Below are 25323 nucleotides of genomic sequence, written 5' to 3' on the forward strand. Positions count from 1 at the left end.
GGGCAAAAAATCACCCAGGACAACCTACAGCAGGAGAGGACGGAGTGATGACTTGATAAAGGCATTGAGGCCTGTTAACGCAGCTCAAGCAAGAATACCAACATGTCACAGTATATTGACACAGATGTGGAGAGTGGTCCAGCCCACTGACCATGAGGCAACTTCTGGTCTCCAGGGGACATACTAAACACACACACACACGCACACACACACACATACGTACGTACGTACGTTTCTGAATCTCAGAGTCCCAGGAGCCAGCATTCGGAGGCCAGTTCCCTCCTGTCCCACTATTCGTCTGCCTCCCTCACTGAGCTTTCAGCAAAACTTCTGCTTCCCAGCCAAGACACACAAGAAGGAAATTCCACTCTGAAGTTAGGCGGTGCAGAGATGCCACAAACCACAGAGAAATGCGAAGGAGTAAACAGCACCAGCTGGATCTTAAACTTAATCTTGCCTTTTTAAATTTAGGAGAGTTTACGTGGGCAGCCGCAGGACAGGGTGATACAGTGAATGTGTCCCATGCCTTCAAAACCTACCCATGTCTAGGAAGATATCTGGGGATGCTCAAGTAATTGGGGTTTCTAGAATTGTTTTGACCACCTCAGAGCACAGAATATGGTTTGTCTAGGGGCTTCTGAGAAGAGGCTGGGCGGCGGAAGATTGAGCTCAATTTTTAACTTATCAATCTCAGCCCATTTTTCTAGCTATCGATGGGCTCCAGCGCCCACCGCCCCCCCGACCCCCACCAGATGCTTCTTGATCTCTTTCCAGGCAGAGAGAACGGGCTGTCTGATGTCAGGACACCCCACGTCCAGATCTGGAAGAACATTACCACAAGGGCAAAGGGAGGGCCATTTGGAGCATGGGATTCTATGTAAGCGACTGAGACCTGGTCGTCTGCTCTTAAAGAAAGACCTAGGGATGAAGAGACCAAGTGCCTCGGGCACTTCCCATATACCACTTTCTTAAGCCATTCAATCCTGAGAGGCCTCCTTATCCCTCTTACTGATGAGGGAACAAAGGCTTAGGGGAATTAAGCACTGCGCTCAAGGTCAAAGCAGCTCAAAGCCACCTTGCTGTTCGAGTTCAGGCCCATCCCCTTCCAGGTCTGCTCCTGCAAGGCCCTAATACATGTTATGAGCTCACAGCTGAGGTCAGCACAGTGAGCGGTTACTGGTGGAGCTTCCACCGACCTTCGGTTCAGTCGCAGCTCTGAGGCCACAGTGATGGTTTGCTCCTGCCACTGTCAATGAGCTGCTTGGTGCCGGGCCTTCTTAGCCTGCCTTGTCTCCGAAACAGATGCTGCTGGGCATAAGGTAGGAATGGGTCATCCCCTACAGATGGAGTAAAAAACCCTCAAAAGGTGAAACCCTTAGGATGCAGGAATACCATTCTGCCATGTTTTGTGAAAATCATCTTTAAAAAAAAAATCAAGTAATATACTGCCCAGCCCCTACTGAGCTGGCTTTGTGAACTCATCAAACATCCTCAGGCCCTGTGCCTCTACTCACACTTTCTTCCCCTTATGAAATCTTTCCAACTATCTCCTGGGAACCACCATCCACAGCTCCAATGACTTCCTCCGCTGCTCTCAACAGAATTCATATACACCTGTTGTGGCACTTTCCTCACTGCTTCCAGTGACCTCTGTGCGCTCTGTCCCCCCAGCAGATGGAGACTTCTGTGGGAGCAGTCTGAGCTTTAATCCTACTCCTCCTATAGGCAGAGCATCTAACCCCACGGCTGCCTGCGGATGCCCTCTGGTGGCTCTTCAGGGTAATGACAACACAAAGGTGCCCGGAAGAGTACGGGGTAGGCTCTTTATTGGGTGGTTATTGCTGTACGACAGGGGTCAGATGAGACACAAGCAGCGTCAGCCCCAGGAATGTGGCTCTCCTCTCCCAGTGGGTGTGTTTCTTCAGAAAATCCCACGAGCCTGGGACAAGTGAGCCCAAGGTTAGAAGTGGAACTGGAAAGCCTCGGTCGCGTGCTGCTTCCAGGGCTCCAGGCTGGGCAGCAGGGAGGAGATGCCCATGACGTGCCAGGTCTCCCCATCCGACACCATCGAGGTCTGGTAGGACAGCAGCTGCACCTCCGACTCTGCCAGGAGGCCTGGAAGTAGAAGAAACCCCTGGTTGGCACAGGGCTGGGGGGAAGGAGAAGCAAGAGGCTGGGAGCAGGCTCACAAGACTTGAGTTCCCAAGATCAATGTTGCAACGGGGGTGATGGTCTCAGAATCAAAGCGCTGAGACAGGGAACAAAGGGCTCTGCCCAGGTCCCTCGCTATTCTGCAGGCTTTAGGAACACCCTGGCCATCAGGCAAGGCAGGGGAGGGAAGATCAACCACAAAGAGCCAGAGCTGGACCTGCTGGCTGCCAGTTTTACCCAGACCATCAGCAAAGGGGAAAAGCAGGGGAAAGTTCCCCTGGGCAGCTGGCAACGATAGTGAAATTAGGCCCTTGGAGGCCTGTGGACACACTCACTCTCTGCCATACTTGGAAGTGCTCCAGAACTCCCAGTAGCCTGAGCGCCAGGGGACAGGAGCAGATCCAAGATGCCCACGACATCTGGAGGGGATGCCCTGACATGCTTTGTTGGATCAGGCTGGCCACCACCGGGCCTGCGGTCAGAAGGAAACCTGCAACTTAATTCTGAGCTCCTGGGATACAGCTCTACAGGCAGTTCTCAACTGTGTCCTTGCTGTGGTGAGCACCTGCCTATCAATAGGGGCTCTGGGGCCCTACCCCTGACGCACCGCTCGACGACCTTAGATAAGGCACTTAACCTCAGAACTCCATACCGGCTCCCCAAATGTCCTGGAAACTGCTGCAGATCCAGTGATGCCGGCAGGCATGGAGAGGGGCAGAAGGAGGCAAAAGTCCATGGAGCCCAGTCCCAGGACAGAGCCCTCAACACACACCCACCGCTGCCTCAAGGGCACCGGCCGGCCCGACAGGTCCCTCCTCACCAATCATGGTCGGCAGCATCGCAGGGTTGGAGGGGTGAGTCCTGAACATGAGCAGCGGCAGGCCCCGGTGGAGAGGCACCTCCGGTCTGAAGACAGCTCCGTTGAGTGCCTGCAGCACAGGCGTGGTGCCCTGGACCCAGCCCACGGCCTGGTAGGGGGCACCTGCCAGGGCCACGGTCAGGAGGCATTTCCCGCAGCCCTGCTCCCCTGGTGCAGCAGGGCTGTGGGAAGTGGTTACCTGCAGAGAGAAGACAAAAAGGCACCGTGACGCCCACCCCCTCCCTAGGCCTAATCGCCAACTTATAGGGCTTCAGCCCTGCGGCCACGCCACGCTCAGTAATTCAGGGCGGGGGGGCGGGGAGAGGGCAGATGGGGAAGCCACGAGGGGCGGCAGAGGCTAAGAGGATGTGCGGCGAGCTCCCGGAGTCTGCAGACTAACCAGGAACCCGGGTGCCGTGGTAAAGGGGCACTGGTTGGAGAATCAGGGGCCGAGCACGCCGGGCTATCTCCCAGCTCCCAGCCGGGCTCCTCGATTTCCTCAGCTGTGAAGTGGGGCTACTGCTGCCCCTCCCACTCACAGAGCACTTATACACAAAGCACTTTCACGAGTATTAGTTCACTCGTAGCGATGCTCGGGCCCGGTGGTATCTGCACTCTGCAAGTGAAGAGATCACAGCTACTTCTCACAGGCAGACACTGTCACCTGCAGGACTGGCGCCCAGGGCTCCCACTCAGGGAGCAGAGCTGCAAGGTGCTCTGAACGCAGGCGAGAAAAGCAGTGCTGACCCGGGATGGAGGGGATGGAGGGGAGGGGAGGGGAGGGGTGCGCACATCGAGGCCGGACTCTTTCACCAGCAGCTTGGCATTCACCAGGTTCACCTCCACCTGACGGGAAGCATCCTTCAGGAGGCCAACGATGACGGCGGGGGTCAGGCAGTTCCCAGAGTTCTTCAGGGACAATCCTGGGGACCCAGAGAAGCCACCGTAAGGCCACTGTGTGTAGAACAACAAGGGGGTGGGCAGCACATCACTGGCCCCGAGCTCTGGGTCACGGCTCCTCACTGACCTGGGGGCCCAACTCCAGCCTGCCAGGCGGTTCTGCTTTCCTCTGCAGGCAGAGAGGTGGCCGGGGCGGGGGACACACGGGGGGGTCCAGGCCAGGACACCGGGGATGCTCTACACCAGTTTAAGAAGCTCTTCTCCAGAACCCGGCCTAACTCTGCTGCCCCGCACACCTGCCCCTGGCCTGTCCGCCCTGGCCTGCCTGTCCTTCCCCAAAGGGACACTTGAAGAATATCCTACCCTCATCCCTACCCGGCACTCAGGCCCTTGCCAGCCTCGGGAAATGGAAGCAGGAAGGGGCGACTAAAGCAGCTGGGCCCACTCCCCTGTCTTGTCTCCTTGAGGCCTCGGCACCCCAGCCAGCGAGGCCCCTGGCTCTGCCCCTGCCTGGTACCGGCAATGCTCAGGTTCTACCTGCCTCCGCTCCAGTCTCTCCCCAAGGGAGGGGATGCCCAATGGTCAACGGGGAGGGCAAGCCCCTGCAGGGGTCAGGGGACCGGGGCCCTCCCTGGTCTCTCAACCACGCCTGCACAGGGCTGGACCCACTGCACAGGCGGCCAGAGCCTGCAGAGGGGCAGACAGCGGGGACTGCTCCCGTCCCCACTCCCCTGCGGAGCAAATGCCCCTGCGGGCATCAGCCTGCCCGAGGGCCCACCTGAGGATGTCAGAGCACAAAATGTCCTCGCTGCCTGCCTCGTCTGACACCCCTGCCCCGGCTTTCACTTCACAGGTGAAGAACTCACAGCTCAGAGAAGGAAAAGTCCCACAGCAGGTAAGCAACAGGGTCAAAACCAGAATAAAATGTTCTGTTGCTTCACCCGGACTCCCTCCACCAATCCTACTGCCTCGCACGTGAAATTCCAAATCTTACGGAGGTCCCTCTTGCACCCCAAACATGCATGTCTTAAAAAGACTGCATCAACGTGATTTACGAAAATTAAGTATATCTCCCAATAACTTTTTGTACTCATTCTCGTCAGTAGCAAGCAAGCCATACTCAGACCAAACATGAAGCGCGGAGTCACGAGAGCGGGGTCACCTCTGCGTCCCTCACTGGTCTGTGCCTGCAGCAGACACGCCCGGTGGGGTGCCGAGTCCACGCCCCTCTTCCCTCTCCCTCTGCAGAGTTCCCGGCTTACCCTGTGTTACCACCTGAATGGTCCCTTTGGGGGACCCAGCCCAGGCTTGCATCAGTGCCCCAAGAGCTTCTGCCAGACCAATCCAAGGCTTGGTGTGTGGAGAGAAGGCACTGGTGAGGGCCTGGGCGTTTACCTGCAGAGACAGGGGAGCAGGGCAGAGGTCAGGAAGGGATGGGACAGGGCACACCTGCCCAACTCGGCCCCCAAGCAAGGTCTTACTGCTGAGACTCAGCTCCATGTGGAGAGCAGGTGGCATGGGGCTACCCTTGCTTTGGGTGCCTGGGGGGTGATAACCTCCACTAGCCACTGACGAGGTGACAACAACGTGTTCCCACAGCTGAGGAGAGCTATAGAGCCAGAAGAGGGCACAAAAGGCTAAGACCACTTCCAACTGCCAGAAGGGAGTGGGAAGATGGGGAAAAGGACATCTCCCTCTTCTCTGAACATGTGCCAGCGCCCCCAACCCACTCCACCGGAGACTTGTTTCTCCTGTGCTGGGGAAGGAAGATGGGTCTTTGACATAAAACGTATGGGGAGGGCTTCCCTGGTGGCGCAGTGGTTAAGGATCCACCTGCCAACGCAGGGGACACAGGTTCGTGCCCCGGTCCGGGAAGATCCCACATGCCGCGGAGCGGCTGGGCCCGTGAGCCATGGCTGCTGAGCCTGCGCGTCTGGAACCTGTGCTCAGCAACGGGAGAGGCCACAACAGTGAGAGGCCCGCGTACCGCAAAAAAAAAAAAATCACAATTTGTAAGGCTGGATTTATATACTTTTTTTTTTTTTTTTGGTCATGCCGCGCAGCTTGTGGAATCTCAGTTCCCCAACCAGGGATTGAACCCAGGCCATGGCAGTGAAAGCGCAGAATCCTAAACACTAGACCACCAGGGAACTCCCTGGATTCACACACTTCTGATGATCCTATCACTCTTTAAAAGTTGACTCCTGTGAAGTCCACCACACGCCTGCTAGGCAGTTGAAGAAGGCAGAAGCCACGCAATCTTCTGACGTTGTAAGTCTACGGTCTGGCTGGCTGGACCCCCAGCAGGGGCTTGATAACGAAAACCAGCTTGTTCTGTGTCAAAATGTCTATTCCATCTTGTGGCTCTGAGTTAAGTATCTGGCCACTTATGCTGAGGCAACTTGTAAAGAGAACCATCTAAGAAAGATTCAATTAGAAACCCGGGTTGGGGGCTTCCCTGGTGGCGCAGTGGTTGAGAGTCCACCTGCCGATACAGGGGACACGGGTTCGTGCCCCGGTCTGGGAGGATCCCGCGTGCCACGGAGCAGCTGGGCCCGTGGGCCATGGCCGCTGAGCCTGCGCGTCTGGAGCCTGTGCTCCGCAACGGGAGAGGCCACAGCAGTGAGAGGCCCACGTACTGCAAAAAAAAAAAAAAGAAAAGAAAAAGAAACCCGGGTTGGATGCAAATCAGGCAGCTCTAAGATGTAATGAAAAGAAAACACGGACGCTTCTATTCCTGTTTTCATAAAGACACAACTGGCAGAGAATTAAAGAAGAGACTTGTGATGACAGAAACAACCAAGGAGGCGGGACCCCCAGCAGACCCTTCTGTGTAAGGGGCATCCTGGTGTGATCGCACCCTGCGGCCGGGTCCCCTTTGATCCTCTCCGAAGGGCACAGAAAGGGCAGTGAGTCCCAGAGCTGCAGGGGGAGAACTGAAGGGCCAGGCCACAGCTGAGGTGTGAAAGCCTGCAGCAGGCAGCAGGAAAGTGCTCAACTGAGAAGCCCCAAAGGCAGGCGTCACGCTTGGTCAGGTGCCTGCACAGGCCAGGGCGGTGCTTCCCCCAGGTCTGCTGAGTAAAAGGAGCGTCTGTCTTCTCTAGAAGATGAGTGGGAGCCTCTAGGAAGAGCCAATGCACTGGGGCACCAACCTGACCCTAATGCTAGTCTGTGCCTCACGTCAGAGCAGAACTGGAGAGGACCCAGTAAAGAATGAGGGACAGAGGAGTTTCCCATGTGACAAATATGTCTTTCTTACAAATGCCTACTCTACCCCGCCAGCCGTTGTGGCTGGAGAGTTCAATTTGCCTAAGTTTAACAATTTGACTAGGAGATGTGACCTCTTAATTAAGAAGGGGACATTTTGTGGGCCCATTTGATGGAGCTGGTGTTGAGTCCCCGTCCTGAAAAGGCCTGGAATGCCACCACTCCCTGAATAACTCATAAGGGCTGCACCGCTGAGGGCTGTACCCTGCCTTGTGAGTGGACAGAAAAAAGAAAAGCCCAGCCCAGACTGGGTGGCAATGGTCACGGTGGCCCAAACCTCGCCTGGGTCCCCACCAGCCTCACGGGGGAGGAATGAACTGCTCAGATGCCCACGGCATGCAAAGGGAGTGAGAAAGCGTGCCCTGTCTTGAGAAGCCCACAGACACAGCGCAGAGAGAGGGTGCAGACGTGGATGTGGATGTGTCTTTGTTGACCACCGAGCTGTGGCCACTGCCAGGCTGTCCCAGCCTGCCCGTCGCACCTGCGATGGCTGCCCCCGAGGAGCCCTCCTATGGGACAGCAGTAGGCGCCTTTACTTTCTCAGGGTGTAGAGGCCACAGTGGCCTGGGCTCTTAAACCAGGGCTGGCAGGGTTGAACAAAGCATCCTGTGTCTCTCCTGCCGCAGTTCTGTCCTCAGAAGCGAAAATGCCTGTGTTGAGGGTCAGCCAGGAGGGTCAGGGACTACCCCCCAGCCGCGCCCCAACTTTCATTCATTATTGGTTAAATGCTCCAGGCAGAGCCACATGAACTGCAGAGAAGCTTACATCCTTTTGGTTTTGGTGGTGTTTTCTTTTTTGTTGTTTGTCCTCTGAGAACTTAGAATTTAATTAAGAACTAAGATATAAACTCATGAAACGTCAATAATAGGAGAGAATGTGGCTCACTGCAAAAGGGTTGGGATGGAGCTAGAAAGGCCAAGCAAGTCTTCGTGAAGGGGCAGGTGGCGCGCAAGCCCCTTGATGGACAGCTCTGCCTTCCTTATTCACCTCCATATCCCCAAAGGGCTCTGACAGCATCTGGTACCCACTGGAGCTTAGGGACCATCTGAAGACTGAGTGAATGAGACAGGACTTGAAGTATAAGTCAGGTTCAGCTTGGAAGAGGAACACGTACCAGGAAGGGCCCACTGTGAACACAGTCAAGAAACCATGATTTGGGGGAAAGAAAGGGGGCCAGCTGGCTTGGAGGGTTCCTATGGGGAAGATGGGTGCAGGCTTCTGGGTAGGGCATCCCTGCTCAGGGTCCTAAGAGAGATGGGATGAAAGGCGAGCGCTCGGGGTCACGAGGTGAGAACGCCCTCTCAGGGCTTTCTCCACAGGCCGTCCCCCACCTGCCCCTACCTCGGGCATTCCGCCATCATGCCAGCCACACTCCTTCACTCCCAAGGCCTGTGGAGAACAAAGGAGCCTTTCTCCAGAGGCAGGGCACTGGGAAAAAACACAATCTCAGCAGTGAGCCTACAATATAAACAAGCTGAGCTGGCTCCTTGCTGCCGGGCCTCAGCTCTCAAGGCTAAGCAGGGGCAGCTCCTGCCACCCCACCCAGCGCGCTGGCTCAAGTACAGTCCCTTATCTTCGGCTCCCAGGGCTGAATCTGGTCCCAGCGACAACACGCCCTTCTGCAACTCCTCCCTCTGACCTCCGGGCCCAGCCCCACATGGCGTACTTACTACTCCCGCCAGAGATTTCCCCTTCACCATGTCCACGAACTGGACGGCAATTTCCTCCCCGCAGCGGCTCTGGGCCTCCTTGGTACTGGCGCCCAGGTGGGGGCAGCTGATGACGTTCTCGTGGTCCACCAAGGCCCGGTCCCGGGGTGGCTCCTGCCCAGAAAGAGACACCTCTGGGTGGGCTGCTTCAGACGGCCCCAGGGAGTTGGAGGGGAAGAGGGCAGGGGTGATGCTGCCTCCTGCTTCCGTTTTGTCTGGGTGGTCACTGGACTCAATAATAACCGTCTTCCTCATGAATGTTCCATCATAGCAGAGTAGACAGAGCTGTAGACCGGATTCCAATCTCAGCTCCACTACTTACTACCTATGTGCTTTTGGGCAAAATCTCCATCTCTCTGAGCCTCAGTTTCCCTATCTATAAAATGGGTTACTACTACCTACCTCCTAACGCTATAATGGAGATTATGCAGTAATAAAGGAGGTTCTCAACCAGTGGTAGCTGGTATAGCTGATATTGGTTTTTCCCCTCTAGCCCCTGCCCCAAGTCCAGTCCACCCCTCAGCACTTACTGTCAGCTCTTAGCACAGAGGCAGCCTCTTTGAGGGCATTCCACACGGGTGTTGCATCCTGGCTCTCACCAGGACAGGCGGCCCACCTGGCCACCCCTACCCCACCCTCCAGTGCCCCTGCCACCCCTTCTGCTCACCGGGCACAATATAGGGGCCTTGGACCTGTTACTTAGGCCTCCTCTCTTCTGCATTCTCCCCAGGACTCTATCGGCTCCCACGGGATTTGGCCACATAGGTCTCTGAGTGCCGGCCGCAGAGTAGGAAGTGTCATGGGGAGGCCAAAGAGAGCGGGGGGAGGTGCTGTGTTAGGGAGACGGCGACATAAACAAGGGCCAGGCACACCCTTGCCTTCAAGGAGCTGACGATGTAGCTGACAGAGATGGCCAGGACCACAAACCCAACGCATGCTGTGCCCTGGGCAGGGGACAGACACTGAGTGCTACGGGGGGTCAGAGGGCCAGGGTCTTGCCAAGGCCACAAAGCTGGTAACAAGCAAACCCCCGCTGCCTAATCCAAAGCCTGTGCTTTTTCCCCGATCTCCGACGCTGAGGTGGGATTTTTAAGAGAGGTGGACAGGATTCGAGTGGAAATGCTATCGGGTGTGAGGGCAGGATGGGGGCAGTGGGTGAGCAGATGCTATATCTCTGCTCCTGCACAGAGACCTAGGGACAGCAGCCTCTGGGACCAGGGGAACATGTCTAACCAGTATCCTCGGCTTCCTTCCCTCTGCGGGAAGAGAGGAAGGGAAAGGAAAGCCAACATACACTGGGTGGAATGTCTTCTTGGCAGTGGGATTCATTTCACCAGAGATCTGTATCAATACCTTAAACCCCTCTCTGCCTGCCCCAAATCCTCCGCCTCAGAACTGATCTGCTGCTCTGTCTTCCTCTGAACTTATCAACAGGGTAGCCGTCCAGGAGTCCAAGCCCAGGAATTCATCCTCTATAAACTCTGAGTTTTGCAGAAGACAGCTCGGCTGCCTCTGTACCAGGCTCTGCACTGGGCTCCTCAAACCACCGATGTGTTACTTTTGGCGACACAATTTCTCCCGCTAGAGACAGGAAGCTCAAGGTCTTTGCACAGCTGGGCTTGCAGCCCAAGTCCCTCTGCTCTGGTCTCCCCTCTCCATCAGCACTGAGCAGGGACTCACCTCTGTGAAAACGTCCAGCGCGGCTCCAGCACACTGACCCGACTGCAGGGCCCGGAGCAGGGCGCCTTCGTCCACAATCCCTCCGCGAGCACAGTTCACCACACGTACCCCCTTCTTGCACTGGGCAAAGGTGCTGTCGTTCAGCAGGCCTGGAACGGAGGGAGGAGCTTTCCTGGGGCACTGGTGTGGGGATCCCCGTGCTCTCCCCACTGCACTGGCCACCGCACTGGCTCCATGGCCACCGCATCAGCTCCAAAGGCCCTCTCTCCCTCCCACCAGCTCTTCCCCACACACCTCCTTTCTGGGGGACCACGGTCTTTCTGGTCTCACTGCTCCCTTCTCAGATGCTCTGGGGCAGGAGTCCTTGTCATGGATTTGGACCAGACTCAGTTTAGAAACATCCCAAATATCCCCGAGACATTAGTGCTGCCGGCAGTGGTCCCAGGAAGTACTCATGGGGTCGCTGGTTCTACATGTTGACCCAGCCCACCCAGACCCTGTGCATTTCTACCTAACTCACCCCTCCTCGGTCTGATGCAAGGCCATGTAACAAAACATCACTGTGCTCCGTGCTCCATTCTCACAGGATCTGAATGGGCCACCGCCACAGCTGGTCCCCAGCATAGGCGGAAAGGCCAGATTGAGGGCCCACCCTTATCTGGTCTGTGGCTTCTGTGGCCAACCCACAAGGTAGGGGCACACCTACCTGTGGTGGAAGGCAGGAGAGGTGTGTGCACAGTGATAAAGTCACAGAGAGGCCAGATCTCCTCCAAGGGCACCTGCTGCACACCGAAGGAGGCCGAGACCTCTGGCGAAATGATGGGGTCATACCCTATGGTCTGGGGAAGTCAGAGAGGGAGAGTAAGTGTCACTGTTCATTATTAGCACTGGTATTATTAGTCACAGCACTGACCCTATGCCCCGCACCACAGTTAAGCCTTCCCCAACACCTGTCTACCTCTCATGACAATACAACTGGGTTGGCACTATTCTTCTTTCTTCATTAGAGCTGAAGGAAGTGGAGCTTACACACTGGAGGGGGCGACGCCAGAGTTCAAAGGCAGGTTCGCCCACCTCCAAGCGCTGAACCACGAACGGGTGTGGGAACAACCGGTGCGCGGTTGGACCAGTGGAGCTCAGACGCCCTTGGAAAGTGGGGAGCCCACGTGAGGCGGGACGATTCTGCGGGAAGCAGTGACGCGGTCGGAGGGCATGAGGGAAATGGGGGAGAAGCTGGCTGCAGCCGGAGGCCCCACAGGCCAGGAGACAGAGGCAGGTGCACCGCCAACTTCAACAGAGCGAGGAAGAGATGAGGGAGGAGGACAGTGGTGGTGCTGAGCGGGTTACCAAGGATACGGGACTCGCCACTGGGGAAGACGGTGAAACACCAGTGCTGACACCAGCAGGGAGGGTACGGTCCCCTCTCTTGAAGTTTCTTTTAACAAGACTTAAAGTGCATCTCGTTTTGGAAGGCATAACTTGGTGACTAATTGCGCAGAGAGGTATAAATGACTAACGACAAATCCTTTCAACAAGGCAGGTTTGACTGGGATGGGGAAGGACATCAAGAGAGGGCAAGTGAGACATAAAGGCACCGTGGGTGGGGAGGACCCAGAAAGAAGCCTGGTCTGGGCTGGCTGGGGAGGGGGTGGGCCCCCAAAGCAGAGGGACCACCCTGAAGCTGCGGAGAAGGAGGGAAGTTTGACGCCTGGGAGATGGGGACAGACAAGAAACTCGGGGGTGTAAACTTCATCAACCCTATGAAATCAGCTAAAGGTCATCACATATTGATGGGAAGAGGGAAAGGTGGAGAAGACAAAGCTCAGGAGAAGGAAGAAAGGACACAGACTCATAGCGGATAATGGCAAACATCTCTAGCATTCACTATGTGTCTCAAACCTCTTTAGGTACTATTATTTCCCTGTTTCACATATGAGGAAACTAAGGTGGAGGTTAAATGATTTAGCCAAGGTCCTAAGAGTAGCAAGTGGTAGAGCTGGGACACAAGTATCCTGATTCCAGGGCCTGCACTCCTAATGCCTACCCTGTAATCAGGGGTGGAGTAAGCAGCCCACAGCCCCACCTGAGAAAACAGGAGTAGAATGAGATGGAAACATCTCTCCCACATCAGAAGGAATCTTGGGTGTCAGCCACACCCCTCTCAGCAGGGACAATGCTTTAAAGGTCGCCAAGGCAGCACAAGCAGCAGGGATGCATATGTCACCAGGTGAGAAGCATCCACCTCTTGCAACAGCAAAGACCTACCCACTTTCTGCCTGGTCTGCCCAGGAAGCCTTCCCAGGGCTCTCTCCACGGGCTTGGTCCATGTCTCAAAGGCATGGATGTCCTCAAGAAGGCCGGACAGCCAACTGAGCTGGGCAGGCTGGCAGGACCCAGGATACGGCCTCTGAACCAGTGAACCAGGAGGTGGACCTGAGTCCTGCCTCAGTCACTGTCGACTGTGTGTCAAGGTGCAAGTCAGTGCCTCCAGACCTGGGTCCTCAACTCTACGTAAAGAAGCAGGTGGATGATTTCAAAGTCACCCCTGCTCTGACTTCCAACAATTCAACATTCCATGAAAAGAAAGCTCCCTTAGCCCTGAGAAAATGTTCAGAGTTGGCCCAGGATTAAACAAAAACAAAGAAAGAACTTCAACAGTGGTCATCTCTAGGTGGTAGGATTAATTTTTCTCTTTTATGCTTTCTTATGCTCGTTTAACTTTCCCCCACGGATCATGAATTTCTTTTGAAGTTAGGGAAATATACAAGTTATTTTAGAAATATACAAGTTATTTTAGAAGATCACTATATCAAGTCAGCACTCCTAGAGAAGAAACTGAAAACGGTTATGAACAAGGTGTCACTTTCGGATCACGTTTTTCATCATCAGCCTTGTGGGACAACAAACGCCGGGTGGGTCCCACTCCGACCTCCGGCAGAGGTTTAGGAGAAAGAGGCTGCCTCCCAGACGCCCCACTGGATCGTGAGCTCGGGACCGCCCGAGCCCCACGTGGCCATTCCCCCAGATGTAACCTCCTCGTTTCTCTTGGGGAGAATGAAACGCCCAGGGGAGGGGAGAGGATCCTGCCCTTGTCCTCACAAGTCTTCTTTGTCCATGGGCTCTGAGGCTGGTTGGAACAACGGCCCCGTTCATTTCTAAGCCAGATGTACTTTTCCTCATGGGGAGTGGGAAGAGGGTAGGGACACCAACGGAGGTCACACAGCCAAGCCCGATGGAGGGGGTTCACACAACTCTATAGGCTCTGGGCTCCTAGGAGCCAAGAAGCAGCACGGGGCTGCCGGGAGGAAGGGTCTTGCAGGCCAAGCCTGGCCCAGTGCCCCCGCTGCAGCTGCCTGGGTCTAAAGGGAAGTGGACGGCGTGGGGTGGGGGGAAGAGGAGGGATAAGCGTCTGCCGCAGCGGTCAGCAGGCCCCCACTCAGCTTTCTTTCACAGAGAAACAGTACCTCGTTCATCTGCAGACAACTGCAGGGAAGAATTCTACCCTGTTCTCATTTTTCACTCAAAATACCCAGGGCGGACAGGAGCTGAGCTCAACTAAGGGCTGGGGTTCTTATATCAGGGGACCACGTTGCCAGAGATAAAAAGGGTGATAGCAGGCCCGGGAGACCAATCCCGGGTCGGGTCCTAATGTATCCTGGCTAGGTCAGATGTCCTCACGTGCGGAAATCAGGACACTCGCGGTTACACACATCTATGATTCCTAGAGAGGAGCCTTGGGGAGCTGCGCAAAGGGATGCCCCACCTCACCCCATCCCAGGACTCCTGGTGTTGGGGCGGCAGAGGAACCCTAGGTTTTCAAGCGGAGCTCCAGGGTGACGTCCTAGCTGCCGTCCTAGAAGGCAGCCTTGGGAGGCTGAGCACGCTGCTTCCGGTCCCCTGGCTGACCGTGGACGGAGGAGAGCAAGAAGGCCTTCAAGGTAAAGGGACTCCAACAGGGGAGCCTAACGGTCATGCCCCCTCTCTAGCCCAGAGCCAATCTTCGGGCTTAGTGTTGGTGCTCTCCCCCAACACGATGAAACCTTACACAGAAACTCCGTATAAAGCCAGATCGATTCAAAGGTGCAGAGGTGAAGGCCCAGAGCCCCACCACCTGTTCTCTTTCTGGGCCCATTCCCCAGGTCCTTATTCTATATCTGAAAATATTTGAACATCACTGCTCTAGGGCAGTAGGAATTCCAGGTACCAGACTGAGATGGTAGCTGCCTGTCCTGCGAATGGCTGAGCACAGGGACACGGGGCAGGGACTGATTAACGAGCAGGGATCAGGAATAAAGACGGCGGCGGTAGAGTGGGGCAAAAAGCACCAGGCTGGAACTCAGGAGGCCCAGAGTCTGAGCTGGACTCCACCCCTTACTCGTCCTATTATCTTGAGCGTATCACATAAGCTTCCTGGGCCTCAGTTTCCTTATCTGTAAAACTGGGTTAATAATATTGACCCCAGAGGGTCATTGTAAGCACAGTATCTAACACAGCAGAGCTCAGTCAATATTAGCAGGACCTGAAAGAATCGGGGACAACTGGTGCCTCGGGTTCAACGTCCATCCCTCTGGGCTAACGTCAGACTCATCACAACCCTGGGCGCAAAGAAACTGTTAAGAGATGCTGGTCTGCTCCTCACAGAAAACCCTGAAAAGAAAGTGCAAGGCTCAGCCCCTGGTTGGCTGGGGCCTGTGGACCCATTCTAGGGGACAGGCCAGCTTGAATGCATTGAGCCTCCAGAGTTATAACCTGTTATCCAGCAACACGATTGAGAAAAAGCTTCAAGCAGAAAGAACATTACAGAGTGTAAGACCCAAATGATTCAGAACACCAGCAGGCTGCAGGCTGCCAGAATTATCCTGAAACCCACATCTGCACCTGTGGCTCAAAGCAAGGACAGCAGCTGCTCTAAGGTGGAAACCAAGGCTCCTCCTAGGCCTGTGCTGGCATAAGTGGGCTCTTCGCCCACCGATCCCCACCTGGCTAAGCTCCCCCTTCCTTAAGTGACCAGACAGTCACAAAGAAAGGAAGGGAAAGGGGTGGTCCACCCGCAGTATCTGAGCCCAAGAAGGTCTCTCCTTACAGCTCCTGTGATATGAAGGGGAGCCCTTTTTTTAAAAAAAAACTATTTAATAGCTTTTATTCTACACATTTATAAAAGTAACAGTTTTACCAGGGAAATAGTTTTCACCCAACCACCATATATCTGAAAGTATTATGTTGAAGTATAAACTCAAAATGAGGCCAAGTAGGCTCAGTAATACTGGGGCTTATAGTGTAGGAGCTGAGACTTCCCCAGTCTGGAGGAGTTCCATGACCCTAGAAGAGCAGGTACTGTTGTCACTTGGAGCAAGAATGGTAGACAGAGGTCCTGCATCAGCTACACTTTTCAGTATTGGTGAAAATGAAAACTGTCCATCTGTTTTGATGCCTGTTCAGTCACACAAGAGAAAGCCATGAACGGTTTCACAGTCCGGTTTGCTTAGGGAGGACATTTTCCCTGGGCATGTTGGAAAAACGGGGAAAACCATGATTTCATCTGTTACACTTTTTTTTTTTGCACACACTTTTCACCAAAACATTTTCCTTGTAACAAAATGAAACTATCCGAAGAGTTTAAATCCTGATACCTTAGAGAGGGTCAGATAATAGTTGTCCATTAGCAGCCTAATTAGTGATAAACAGCCTGGTGACAGATCAGGAACACGATGAGACCCCAGGTGCCAGGAGCGCAGAGGATGATAAAGATAACCTCTACAAGCTTTGCTGTTTCGCCCGAGCCAGCCCAGCCAGAACTACTCAGTGTCCCCTACGACTACTGGTCCACTCTATGTCTTTAATTAGGTTGTTCTCCCAAGTTACTGTAGCAAACCCAGTCCTTAATAATTGGACACCGTTGCCTAGGACCACACAGTAAACTCACTGCCAGGACCATTTCACAGTTTAAAGAAAGTGGTAGCCCATTGGGATGATGGATGTTCACAGACATCAGGGCTCAAAGGGCGTCTGCGTCTATGTTCACACGCCCTCTTCACATGCTGGTCAAGTGGTTATCCGGTCTTGCAGGTATATCTGCAGAGATGTGGGACTCACTCTCTCCTGAGACCATTCATTCTACTGGGGGCCAGCTCTGTAGCTCTGCCCCTCCAGCTTACACCTAGTGGTCCTCCCTGGATCTACTTCTTAGAGAGCGTGACTCTTCTATAAGACTTCTGTTTAGCTATTTGAAGGCCTCCACTGTGACTCCCAAGTCTTGATGGGTTCAGTGACCCCAGTGCCTTCAGCCCTTTCTTAGGAAACACAGACATGAGCTCCCTCACCATCACCCTCTGTCTCCAAAGCTTTCACAGTCTCCCAGAACTTGGGGTCTTTGACTGCTCAAATACTCACCCAGGAGTTGATCAGTACACAGCATGAAGAATGTCACCTCCCTTGCTCTGAATGTCATACTTCTTTTAATGCTGCCGAAAGTCACATAAGCTTTTCTATCAATCATATCACTCACTGTTAACCACACTGCCCTGTTGTCAAACAAAGGCCTCCTCCCCTAGAAAAAGCCTTTTATACTCACCTCTACACCCAAGTCTAGTTGCTCTGGAGGCTCATATGTAGGGCACTGATGTATCCCAAACAAAGTTCCTATTAGAGTGCCCAACTATTCTAGACTTCGAATGTCTTTTAGGACCTGATTCTGCACTTTTAAGTATTAACTACTTTTCTCCTTGCTTCCTGTCATCCACAAATGACACATCATCCAGGCTGTTGATGAGAATGGTGGACAAGGCAGAGCCCTGCACCATCCTGTACAATCTCCCTACAGACTGAGTCAGATCCTTCTTTCAACCAGTTACTAAACCCTTAGCACCACGCTCACGGTCTCCATCTTCACCCCGAGGGTATCATGAAAGACCTCACCAACGCTTGCTAAAGTCCACATCTGCAAACAATCTAAATGTCCATCACTGAGGGAACAGCCAAACAAAATCAATTTATCCCTACAAAGGAATTCCATGCAACAGTTTTAAAATATGGTAAATCTATTTATTCCAAGACATACGTTTTTATCTTAACGACATGCACAATATTCCATTCTCTCTAGAAATAGAATTCCTCTATAGGCATAGAACTGTATGCATTCCATATAAATGCATGGAAAAAATCTGAGATGACACAGATCAAACCGACGTTACCTGTGAGGAAACTCTGACTGGTGTGGTCATTTAGGAGACCTCTATCTATATTTCAGTTTTTATGAGGATGCACTGACTTATTACATGAATACAATATAATTTTAAATAGTCAAGATATATGACATCTAGGGAGTCCCATGATATTACCAGTTTAATACTGATTTCCAAAGAGAGACCAAGACTAGTTTGAAACAACTTGTGTTTCGTAAACGCTAATCAGACAGCGTCCTGTTTGGATGCGAAGTCATCTCTTTTACAATTTGCTCAAGAATCTTCCTTCCTTGCCCTTTAGAAAATCTTGCTCTCCACAACTGCTTGAACATGAACCAAGGTTCAGATGATGCAGGTCAGTGATCTGCTGCCCTGAGATGAGATTAAGAATGTGTTGGGACCTGGAAACATGTTAAGGAGCTGGGTCAAAGTGAGCAGCTGAGCACGAAGAGACACCACTTGGGCCAGTGGGAAAGGACCAGAGCCAGGCTGCTCTTGAGGGGCTGGGGTTGGGGGGATATCCCAAGGTGTGTTCCGGGTTTTCAAAGAGCATGTCCCAGAAGCACGACGGTCTAGAGTAACCCTCCAGAGACATCTGGACAGAAGAAACCCCCCAACGAAGCAGCTACATGCTGCAACACACAAAAAAAGGCACCCACATCCTCAAAACCATGCTGGGAATAAAACGTGTGGGCATGTGGTGAGTGTTATGCCAGAGACACAGATCAACACTCAGAAGCAGGCTCTAGGCATCTCTGAGCTGGGCCCTGTCAGTCACTTCCGCTGTTGATGCTCAAGGTCCTACATCCCTCTGTGCCTCTAGGAAGCAGCCCTGGCAGCGGTTAAGTAGCTGAGTGGTGCCAAAGGAACAGACAAGCTTATCTTATCCATCACTTCAATTATTCAAGACATGAGGCGGGACTTCTTGTCTGACTTAAGTCACTGCCAAAGTCTCAAGTCCTTGACAACGAGTGTTCCTGAGCTAGAAGAGCCTGATGTGCTGTGGCACCGTGTGGAAGGGGAGTGCATGTGACAGAACGGCTGCTGGGGCTGGCAACCATCCCAAAGTCACGGTGTCATCGATGAAACGCTCACCTGTTTGGTTACCTGTGCCCCGAGTTTTACTTCACCCTGACCCCTGCTTTTAGATGATCAGAATTTTTCATGAGCTGAACCTTTACCTTGATCCCTCACCAATGAGGAAAAAGGAGAAAGTGCTCCCTGTGGCTACGGCCCTTCACCACCCCTGCACAAAGGACGCGGCTTTGGTTTGTTTCCATGATCAATGGATCCACCTCTCACAGGGAGCCAGAAAAATGTCCCCGCCCTTCCCAGTGCGGAGGCTTAGAAACGATGTCTGGCTGACTTCAATTAATAGGGTGGGAAGTAGAGGCAGGGGAGAGAAGATGTGGATTGTGGTACAATGGGTTGCCCACCTGGTTCTTGTCCATCGTCCATTTACTGCGAGCCCTTAGCAAAAACTTACAAACTCCAAAGGTCGACATAAAATTAAGGGTTAATCTATAAAGTCTCTTCTAACGCAATGAAGGTGGGAGGGACATACAGAAAGGAAAGAGCAAGGGAAAAAGGGACAATTCCATAGCAGCTCTATGTAAATTTTTCTAGAACTGAAATGATCTGATTTTCAAAACCATTTTCCTTAATGTTTAACTAAAGCTTTCCTGGCTGCAGTTTGAACCCACAATCCCTCCCTCAACAGTCACAGGAAACGTGGAGACGGCCACCAGCCGACCCAGCTGCTACACCTCTCTGGCCCACCTGGGCAGTCCCGTGGGCTTCCTCTCTTGGCCGAATGGCCTCCCGCCTCGGCAAGGTCTCCTGGATTGGCCCCGGGGGCTGGGGGTGGCACTGCTACTGATGACAACCCTCCGTCAACCAGAAGAACTACTGAGCTCCCAGCATAGGATAAGAGAGAGCCCTGGTGGGCGGCAGGGGTCAGGGATGATTTCTGAGAGATGTGTGAGGTCTCCTGGCCACCGTGGGCTCCACGATCATTTCACAGCGTATAGGCAAGCACCCTTCAATCTCTTCTGGACTATGGAGGGGGGCTAGAAGATGGATGGACAATTGCTCTGTTTTAATGTTATAAATTTGCTCCTGTTTTCTGAATTATCACAGAAGACAGAAGCAGCAAAACAGGGAGGCCCTCGCAGAAGGGGAGGAAAGGAAGGGCAGGATACAAGACCCCTCTCAGCTCCATGGGGACTCAAGGCAATTACTCATCCCAGAGCTGAAGGACCTCCACCAAGCATTCCCAGATGTTGAATTCAAGGGTCTAGATCAGCAGGCCAATGTTCCCTCCCTCCCTGGCTTTGCCACCCATTCACTCAGGAGCTCTAAAGTGGGGGTCAGGCCCTCCTAGGGCAAAGCCTTTAGCTTCTCTCAAGCAAACCTGCCTCCTCCAAAATTGCTATGGGAAGCCCCACATCAAAGTGGTCTGGTGACCTCTTACCTTCATCCCAAAGGATTGCATCCGGGTGGCCACCTCTCTCCCAATTCTGCCCAGGCCAAGAATTCCTAGGATCTTTCCATTCAGCTCTGTTCCCATGAACTGCAAACAGGTGAAGAAGTGGAAGTCAGCACCCAAAGTGGACCTCGGGCACCCAGCCAGGTGGGGTGAGGCAAAGCCGGCTGCTCACCTTCTTCCGTTCCCATTTGCCATCCTTCATGGAGGCCGTCGCCTGGGGAATCTGTCTGCAAGGACAGACAAAGTCAGCGGGCCCACCCAGACCCTGCCAGCCCAGGAAGGAGGCGCAATGTGAGGGCTGCACAGCCACTATTTCTGCCGGGCACCCCCCCAGGGAACCAAGCTCAAGCTGGGTCTGCGGGGCTTAGGTTCAGAAACACCGAGGATGGTCAAGGGAGGGTAGCAGGGGGAAACCCTTGGCGAGACCTGACTTGGAGCCCTGGGATTTGTCTCCAGCTAGGTGTCTGGGAGGAGGTTCTGAGTCCATCTCAGTGGCTGGAGTATCAGCCTGAGTGACTCTGGGCATGTAAAAAGCAACAGCTAATCCTCCAGGGTTTGTAGGGATAATGAAATGGGGGTATTGGTGGATTTTGACAACACCAAATGTTCCAGAAATTCAAGAATTTCCATTTTCCTATTCCATCCAGAGACATAACCTACAACATCTTCCACTGTATCAAGGGACAGCTGAATACTTATTCTCCCTTGAGAGTTAGGCTAGACTGGGGTGGGCGGGTGGTGTAGTCCAGACACTTCCAACAACCACACAACCTCCTGTCCCACCACACACACACACACAGACACACACACACGCACACACACTCTCTCCACAGCTTATCTCCTATTGGTCAACATGGAGGTCTGAGTCTCTATGTGTTTTCTGGAGAGGACAAAGGAAGTTAGGGCAATGTGAGAGGTCAGAGGGCAAGATGTGTCATGTGGGACATGGCCCTCCAGGCTTCTCCAGAAGCTAGAAAGGAAGAGACAAGAAACAATGTTTAAACATCAGCTCATTTAATGCTCACAACTGCATGGGGGTGGAGTGTGGCCACTGGGGGTTAAATACCTTGCCCAGCATCACTCAACGAGAAGTAGCACAATCAATTCAAAGCCAAGGAAGACATCCCCACCAGTTAGCCTCCTAAGTATTTAAATGCAGGCGTTCCTGCCGGCCACAAAATTCAGAGGTGTGTGCATGTCTGCGTGTGTGAGAGAGAAGAGATTCCAAGATAACTCTTCCTGTATTTCCACTTCACTGACTTCTTATAAAAAGCATTCTTTCCTGTCTACACGTTACCAGGACACAGACTTCCATCTGAGGGTGAGGTTGATGGGAATCTGTTCTACGATCAGAGTCCCAGGAACTCATGGGTAAACTCAGCAAAGCTTACATAACAAGTTCATGGAAGAAGCTCCATCTCACTGCTCTGGCCCATGGGGCCTCATTTCAGGAATGTCATGTAGGACAATGACTTGCCTTGAGGAAGTGCTCCCCCTCAGCAAAGCCAGCCGGATGAGATGCCTCTGACCGAGTGAGACAGAGCCCCCGGCTCTGGCCTCCCGACCTCTGCCCACCTGACTGCAAGATGCCACCTCAGAGATGTGCGTGCAGCACCACGGAGCACAGGAAACCCTCACACCCTCCCTCTGGACGCTCCACCCAGCTGGCCGTGGTGCCTCCCCAGGTTTCAACATTTCGGGATCCTCACCAGGCCAGTCTGGGGAGGACCATGACATGGGCAAGGGACCTCCCAAGAATTATACGGAGGCCGGCCCGACTTACAAGAGAAAATAAAGCAGGCACAACGGTGAAATCTACATTTGTTGTATTCTCCACTCTTTCTTTCCGTGCCCTTGTTCTTCTCCAGCACCTCAGGAACAGGCAAAATCTGTTCAAAGTCCCCCACCGTGAGGCCCATTCAGCTCTGCTCTCCACCCACATTGCCCAATGCTCTCAACTTTACCGTGCACACTTCCCACCCCCTCTACCGCTGCCCTGCCTGGAAAGTGGTCTGATTAAACCAGCACACAGGGGTTATGAGAGACTGGTGATTCCTTCTCACAGGGTGCTTCTTTCTTGGGTTTGATGATGAGTGAGGTCATGATGAGTGGCTGGCGACAGGGCGCTTCCCCTAAGTCATACCACTTTGCCTACTCCTTTAAGTAAAGCTGGTCTTGGAATAGGAAGATTATTCCTGACTCGCAAGGGAAACACCACCTCCAGAAAAAAAGTGAGAGAATTAGAAAGCTGCACTGGGATCGCTCCCTCACGCCCCCCCAAGAAACCAAAAAGAAACCACCACTGAATTTAATAGCACAAGTGACACCAGGGCATCAGGCCTCAACACTTCTGCAGATGTTCCAGGAGATCCAGACAGCCAGCTTAGGGACCCCTTCCGGGCTGGGTCCCTCCTGCTGTGCAATTCTCCCTGTTCTTCCCTTTCTCCAACCTCCTCTCCTCTTCACTGACCAGTGAATATCAGTGAATACCTAAGATCTCAGGTAGAAATCTTGGGGAAGAGTTAGAACAAAGGTGAACTCCCCCAGATCCTCTCCCAGCAGGGAGGAGAACAGGTCTTGAGAAGGGAAAGGAATCATTTCTCAGCCCCAGAAGGTTTCAGGCCTGAGTAGTGACGTGAGGGGTCCTGGCTGCCTGGGTTCCTTGGTTTAAGGATCCGTGGATCTGCAAAGGGACCCAGAGCATCTTCCTGCCCTCCCACTGGCTCCTTGCCCTTCCCACTGACCCACTGCCTGTTCAACAGCAGTGTTCATACAGTCATTTTACCACCCAACACAGTAAGATTCATGCACATCCTGTGTGTTTGCAAACAACCTGAGAAGCCACCTGACCTTGGTGTGCCAGAACCAGTGTAACGAATGTTCAGTTGAGGACTGACGGCCTTGAAGGTTCTTAGCAGCCTGCATGTCACCAAGCTGAAGTGTTTCTAAGTTTCTCGGGGTCAGTTTGCTTAGGGAGTCATAATAATTGACAGACCACAGACAGTGACTCTGCTCAGAAGTCAGGGACTTACCTGGCCAGGCACATGATCATCCCACAGGTGAGCTCCGCAGCACTGAGGCTGTTCCCACTGGGGGTGCTAAAGATGGAAAAAGATGGGGGACATCGGTCAGCCAGACCCAGGATTCCCACTCCTGTCCCAGTGGAAAGACTAGTGCACGCTGTGCTCTCTCTCCCACTCCGTAAGCTTTCCTCTTCTTTTTGTTTGTTTTGTTTAGTTTTATGGGGTTTTTTTTTTTTACTTTTTTAAAAATTGAAGTATAGTTGATGTCTAATACTATATAAGTTACAGGTGTACAATATAGTGATTCACAATTTTTAAAGGTTACACTCCATTTATAGTTATCATAAAATACTGGCCATATTCCCTGCATTGTACAGTATATCCTTACAGCTTATTTTATACCTAATAGTTTGTACCTCTTAACCCCCTACCCCTGTGTTGCCCCTCCCCCTTCCCTCTCCCCACTGGTGGCCACTAGATTGTTCTCTATATCTGTGACTCTGTTTCTTTTTTGTTATATTCACTAGTTTGCTTTATTTTTTAGATTCCATATGTAAGTGATAACACACAGTATTTGTCTTTCTATGTCTGACTTATTTCACTAAGCATAATGCCTTCCAAATCCATCCAAATGGCTAAATTTCCTTCTTTTCATGCCTGAGTAGTATTCTATTCTCTCTCTCTCTCTATATATATATATAACATCTTCTTTATCCATTCATCTGTCGATGGATACTCAGGTTGCTTCCATATCTTGGCAATTGTACATAATGCTGCTATGAACGTTGGCGTGCACCTATCTTTTAGAATTAGCATTTTTGGTTTTTTTGGATATATACCCAGGAGTAAAATTGCTGGGTCATGTGGTAGTCCTTTCTTTAGTTTTTTTGAGGAACCTCCAACTGTTCTCCACAGTGGCTGCACCAATTTGCATTCCCACCAACAGTGTACGAGGGTTCCCTTTTCTCCACATTCTCGCCAACATTTTGAACTTACCTGTCCTTAGTGAAAACCCCTAACACCACGCCACTGCCCTGGGTTCTGTGATGTACTCCTGCCCTAACCCCAGGTCTGGAAGAAAACCCCTTTGCCCTGGCTTTATGTTTTCCTGCGGAGGGACCTCCATTCGAGAAACACACTCATCTCTCTACCCAAACTCACTTCTCCCGGGGCAGAGAAGTATCTCAATAGATTGGGAGAGATACGTGTGGCTCAGCCCTTTTCTCTCTCCTCTTACTTTAGGATCTACCTGCCTATAGAAAGACAAATCCCTGCTGTTCCATGCCATCAATCTTGTTTTTAAAAATTTTTATTCGAGTATAGTTGATTTTACACTGTTGAGTTAGTTTCATGCCATCAGTCTTATTGAGGCTGTACCCGTGACAGATACAGAGGTCAGCCCCTTGCCCACAGACTTTTATCAATTTGCCCAACCTGGATTTTTTTAGTAACAAAGCTAATATTTTTATCTCCTCCTGTTTGACTTTTCCTCCTATTTCTCAACAAGTTTTGCACTGAGAAATCATCCTCACAAGTTGAATCATAGGGTAATGTTGACTCTACCCATCTTACAGAAAGGAAAATAGAGATAATACCCATGAAACTATTTTTCTTTTCTCAAAGACCTTTTCTTGTTGCTCTTGGAATAATTTATTAACACACGTGTTCACCCTCCTTTCCCTCTACTGGGTCTTTTCTTCTCTGGAAATGAAGGTTATAAGGTGAAAAAAGGTCAAGAGATCCTATTTTTAACGAGTTAAAAATCAAGATAAAAGGATTCTCAGACATGTATACGCTGACGTGTATAAAATTGATGACTAATAAGAACCTGCTATATAAAAAACAATAATAATAAAAAAATAAAGTAGACCAAAAAAAGTTTCTTTCCCTTGAAAATCCAGAACTTTTCAAAAGGAAATAAATAAAAATTAAAAATAAAAAAAGGATTCTCAGAGTCTGTCTTTCCATAAGAACACCTGGCTTTCTGACTCGCCCAGCGAATGACCAGGCTACATGGGATACAGGAAGAGGTGCGGGGACCAGGGGGCTGGTGTCTCTGGGTCCC

General features: G+C 52.3%; 1 protein-coding gene across 2 annotated transcripts in view; it reads right to left on the bottom strand.

Annotated features, from left to right (window-relative positions):
- Positions 1 to 1809: 1809 nt before the first annotated feature.
- The window catches only part of PHGDH (phosphoglycerate dehydrogenase), a 30833-nt gene continuing 7319 nt past the window's right edge, over positions 1810 to 25323 (bottom strand). The window contains exons 3-13 of one of the 2 annotated variants that reach the window (XM_049702244.1): positions 23268 to 23333; positions 20408 to 20462; positions 20221 to 20319; positions 11273 to 11405; positions 10567 to 10715; positions 8848 to 9000; positions 8519 to 8605; positions 5173 to 5305; positions 3803 to 3933; positions 2972 to 3209; positions 1810 to 2115 (exon numbers count right to left, since the gene is read on the bottom strand). In XM_049702244.1, the coding sequence (XP_049558201.1) occupies positions 1961 to 2115; positions 2972 to 3209; positions 3803 to 3933; positions 5173 to 5305; positions 8519 to 8605; positions 8848 to 9000; positions 10567 to 10715; positions 11273 to 11405; positions 20221 to 20319; positions 20408 to 20462; positions 23268 to 23333 (1399 nt within the window). In that variant the 3' untranslated portion in view covers positions 1810 to 1960. The remainder of the gene's footprint in view (positions 2116 to 2971; positions 3210 to 3802; positions 3934 to 5172; positions 5306 to 8518; positions 8606 to 8847; positions 9001 to 10566; positions 10716 to 11272; positions 11406 to 20220; positions 20320 to 20407; positions 20463 to 23267; positions 23334 to 25323) is intronic. The other variant, XM_049702246.1, reaches the window with a different exon arrangement.

The sequence above is a fragment of the Orcinus orca genome, chromosome 1 (genome assembly GCF_937001465.1).
Source record: "Orcinus orca chromosome 1, mOrcOrc1.1, whole genome shotgun sequence".
In the NCBI taxonomy this organism is placed as follows: Eukaryota; Metazoa; Chordata; class Mammalia; order Artiodactyla; family Delphinidae; genus Orcinus; species Orcinus orca.